This window comes from Egretta garzetta, unplaced genomic scaffold (assembly GCF_000687185.1).
Source record: "Egretta garzetta isolate BGI_Z169 unplaced genomic scaffold, ASM68718v1 scaffold397, whole genome shotgun sequence".
In the NCBI taxonomy this organism is placed as follows: domain Eukaryota; kingdom Metazoa; phylum Chordata; class Aves; order Pelecaniformes; family Ardeidae; genus Egretta; species Egretta garzetta.
In genome coordinates, this window is record NW_009260493.1 from 11,167,719 (window position 1) to 11,172,481 (window position 4,763).

The 4,763-nt window shown below is 42.5% G+C and overlaps 1 protein-coding gene across 1 annotated transcript in view; it reads left to right on the plus strand.

The window, feature by feature from the left end:
* The first annotated feature begins 242 nt into the window (after positions 1-242).
* SOGA3 (SOGA family member 3) overlaps positions 243-4,763 on the plus strand; it is a 30,500-nt gene continuing 25,979 nt past the window's right edge. Inside the window, exons 1-2 of the mRNA XM_009644379.2 lie at positions 243-461; positions 3,849-4,007. Of these exons, the coding sequence (XP_009642674.1) occupies positions 264-461; positions 3,849-4,007 (357 nt within the window). The 5' untranslated portion in view covers positions 243-263. The remainder of the gene's footprint in view (positions 462-3,848; positions 4,008-4,763) is intronic.

Sequence of the window (4,763 nt, forward strand, 5' to 3'; positions counted from 1 at the left end):
GGTCACCCTCTCCCCCGGCACCGGCGCTGGAGGCAGAGTTAAGATGGCCCTGTCGTGGGGCGTGCAGGCAGTGGCACTTCCCTGCTTCGCTGCGGTGCTTTTAACGAGCTGGGTTGTATTTAGCTGGTGTCCCTGCGGAGAGGAGCTCCATCTTGGCTGCCTTCTCCTGTACGTGCTGGCACTTGTGCTTTTGACCCACCTGTTGCGTCCCTGTCCCCTTCTCACCCCGGTGCCAGAATGAGATAGATGAGCTGAGGACGGAGATGGACGAGATGAGGGACAGCTTCTTCGAGGAGGACGCTTGTCAGCTTCAAGAAATGCGCCACGAACTGGAGCGAGCCAACAAGAACTGCCGGATCCTTCAGTACCGGCTGCGCAAGGCTGAGCGCAAGAGGCTCCGCTATGCCCAGACCGGCGAGATCGACGGCGAGCTCTTGCGCAGCATGGAGCAGGACCTCAAGGTATGGACGTGAGCAGGAGTCAAGGGAAGGGAGTGCCTCAAGACGGAGACACGAGTGTGCTCTCGGTCCTCATGACTCAGGCATTCTCATCCATGCTGTTGTACGCCGTGCACCCCATACAGCTCGTAGGACAGCGATGGCCAAGCTTACCTTGGTAATAGAAGCCCTTCAGTACATAGGTAGGCTATTATCAGCTTTCATCCAATCAGTTTTTGTAAAGTTAATGTGCAAGAAGGATGCAGATACAAATTAGGATCTAAAGGTTTGGGATCTTTGATGATGAATGCAAAACATACCCTAGCACCCCAAAATTAAACCAACCTCACTGAATCGTCCCCTTGACTGTGAGAGGATTGCTTTAGTAAAGATTTCAGAGGACTGGTACATTGAATATGCACAGAATCACAACATGAATTCCTGACTCCATTGGTGGCAGTGGAACAACTGCTGTTATCTTCAGTGAAGACAGGGTTTTCCACATCCACCTGAAACCATAGACACATCAAATTTCAGTGTGTCATCAACTGTATTAATCCATAACATCTGAACGAACCACAGCCCATGCTCAAGGAAAAAGGTTTCAGTCCTTGTTTGAAGATGGTTGTTGGTAAAATATCCATCGTTTCCGTTCAAGTTTAGTCCAATTACAGAAAAAAAAACCCCTTTCTTGTGCTAGTTGGAAGTTCTTTAATTTCTGCTTCCATCCACTAGACTTTGTTAAGGGTCCTGCTGAGTCAGGACTCCTAAACTTTTTTCAGTTGACTGGTCTCCCTCCATTTCTCATGGAAGTACAGACCTCTGTGTAGAAACATTTGTCCTCTGTATAGGACTAGTTACCTATGTCTTGTTGGATTCAGTGGACTGTAGTTGAAAATGCTAATTTAATACATGACCAGGAACAAGGTCATTCTTAAAACTTCTTTCTGATCATTCTAATGGATTGAGAGCCTGTTATTCCCAAGCTTGGTTTGCAGACTTGCATCAACTTGTCTGAAGATTTTCCAGCTTGTCATTGTTCTTATTAAAATGTAGACATCAGTCCAAGACACGTTTCAGTAATATTCTCACCAATGCCATTTAAGAAGCCAATATTCTCCTCTGTATTTCTAGGTAATATTCCTTTCCTGTGCATATTCAAATCCCACCTTTGCTGTTGTAAGCACAGCTGTTCACGTGGCTCTTGACAAAATAGTGTCTTCCCTGGCCAGAAGCAAAACGACCCCTTTGTTGGGGGTCGGATGGAACTGCCGATCGAAGCAAGGGACATTTTGTACACTCACAATGACGAACAGTTGAGATGCGCACCTCTGCAGGCCGAATTTGAACATGAGCCTTCACGTCCCAAGTGAATATTGAGATTCCAGCTTCCAGAGTTGGTTTCTTTGTTGGCTCGATGCTACTTTGTATTAGCAAGTGATAACGTGTGCAGGGCCTGGGAGGGAAAGGGACTCTCTGGTGAGGTGCTCACCTGCAGTATAGGAGATACTAGCTAAGGCCTTAGGTTGAGCTGGACAAAGAGCTCACTTTAATCAGGATTTCTCCCATGTCTTTTCCTAATAACCATATAAGTGACTATTTGGAAAAGAATAGTGGTTTTGCAGTGTGTCCCCACAGATCATGAATATGTTCTGCTTTGCAGTAGGGATGAACGTCTAATGCCACATTTCTGCCAAACTGAATTCCGGGTGCTGGCGAAGCATAGTTGTAACTCATGTGCAGTTCTCTGTAGTGTTCCCAAGTCCTTTTCTGAAGAATTTCTATCCAAAATAATGTTGTCCATTTTGGATGGGTAAAGTATTAGGGGACTTAATCCTTCAGAGATACAGTCTTGCATATAGCCGTATTAAAATGCATCTTGCGTAAGCGAGTCCTGTTTCCCATGTGATCTAGAATGCTCTGTAGGATTTCCCTGCGTTAATTGCTGCTCCACCAAATTTTGTGTCAAAAAATCACTACCAGTGATGGTTTTGTTACTTGGTTGTATTTACTGATGCAGTCTGCATCTATGGACTGCAGACAGATTCTGATAGGATGCTGTTAAAAATGTTGGACAGCCAGATGAGCAGTTTAATACCGAGTGTAGGAAAAGACATCAAGATCTAGCCCTGTGGTGTGATTCTCAGCTCATCCTGCAGCCTCTTTGGAGTACGGTTATAATTGAAATTCCCCTCCACTCTCTCATTCTGTTGGGCATTATGTGTCCTGAGTGTGCGTGCCATGGGGGAGGTTATTGAATGATCCTGTGCTACACTGCAGCGTTGTATCGGTAATTCACAGACACTGGCTTTCTTGTCAGGGAAGGCTGAGTCACTAGCTGCTGCTGTTCTCTGATAGATCGGATTCTTCCAGGCTGCTTGCTTGCAATTATTATTTGTTTTCTTTAAGAGTTTTAGGATGTCAAAGAACTCTCTTTGACATAAAGATCGTTCTGGTGAAAACCATGAAGGATAGCTCTCTGAGCTTCCCTGGCTAATGCTAAGAAGGATTAATTATACTTTCCAATGTTCTAAAAAAAGCAGGAAATTAGGCTTTTCAAACTGTGTGTCTAAATCACCATCCTAACAGAGATTAGTTTATATTTAAATATTTTTTTTGCATGGGTATAGTTTCTGGTGCTTACACAAAATACAATGCAAGTGGCTTGAATGGAAAAATTCTCATTACTTTACATGAAGAAGAGGAATTAGATCTTGACATGCGCCTTTTAACCCTATTCCTGTGAAAATGCATTTAAAAACAAAAAAAAAGCAAAAACCTTAGTGTTGATTTTCCTTTAAAATATTTGGCATCATTTGGGTGAACACTAGGTCAGTAAAAACAGTGTTTGTTCATGTTTTACTCTTAAAATTAACCAATAGTAGTAAATACCAGATATTCAGATTAACTGTCCATGAAGGAGAGAGAAACTAGCAGGGTCGAGATAAGGATGTGTCTGTCTGTGGTCCTATAGGGTAGGCCTGGAGAAGGTGGGCCCTGCTTTCAGATGCTTCTGCATGTCAAGTATTTGAAAGGCATATGCCTCAGTGCATTGAAAAACTTAAGTTAGTGGCGGTTGAGAGAAAATAGATGCCGCACTGTCTCCAGGAATAATGAAGGCCCTGTTTTACTGTTGACATAACAGAACCCAAGAAGGAGTTGCGGTTTAGTGTCTGATGTGCTGTCCAGTGAAGTCCACAGGAATAATAGACCATTTTTTGGAAGGAACCAGCTTGAATTTGGAGCCATTTAGAATTCTATCTGTAGGTGTCCTTGTCTACATGTTTCTTTTCATACTGCTTCCATCAAAACATCCAGAATTAACCTGTAAATGGTTGCTTAGGCACTAAGCACTGTGGCAGTAATTCTTTTTTTTAATCTTTCTTTTGAAATATCATTCATTTCATTTAGGTTGCAAAAGATGTATCGGTGAGACTTCACCATGAGTTAGAAAACGTGGAAGAAAAACGTACTGTAACAGAAGATGAAAATGAAAAATTAAGACAGCAGCTTATAGAAGTTGAAATTGCCAAACAAGCACTACAGAATGAGCTGGAAAAAATGAAAGAGGTTAGTGTTGCTATTTACTTCTACACAAAGTATTTGATGTTCTTGAGTTCTTATTGCTGAACTAACTTTTTTTTCCTTCCTATAACTTGATTTTGGGGCACAAAATGTGTCAAGAAAAAGTTGGAAGTTGCCAAGAGTGCTGAAGGTACAGCTTGGTGATTGGGAAGCTGAGAACAAACTAAAATATTTGCTGTTTCCCAGGCAAAACAGAAACAAAACTGTGGCTTTGTTCTTCCTATTCAAGGAGGGAAATGTGGAACTGATGGTAACAGAGTTCAGAGGCTTTGAGACATTGTACTGATGTTAAGATACATGCAGAAAGAGTGCTGAAGGGAGTCAGAGACATTAAGCTTTGCGGATGATGTTGCCCACAGTTTTTTACAAAGACCAGTATTTTTCCCTTGCTAACTACTACTAGGGACTAGCAGGCACACTGGGACTGGGGACCTAGCCACCTCCCCATCTTGTTCACTCATGTTCTTTTGGGAGTATTGGAGAATGACTCTACCTGGCCTTTCAGTCTAAGCATAGTTTTACATTATATCTAAATGATCTTCAGAATTACTCCATTTGCCATTATATAGATGCAAGATACTGTGCCATTAAGTAAGCAGAAAATTGTATTACAGCAGTAACAGCCTGGCCGACAGAGATAACAAAGCCTGCAGTAAAAAGAGAAACTGTTGACTAAGAATGACTTCTCGAAACAGATTTTACAAACAGCCCCCCAGTTCAGTGTTTAAAGTTCAATGAATG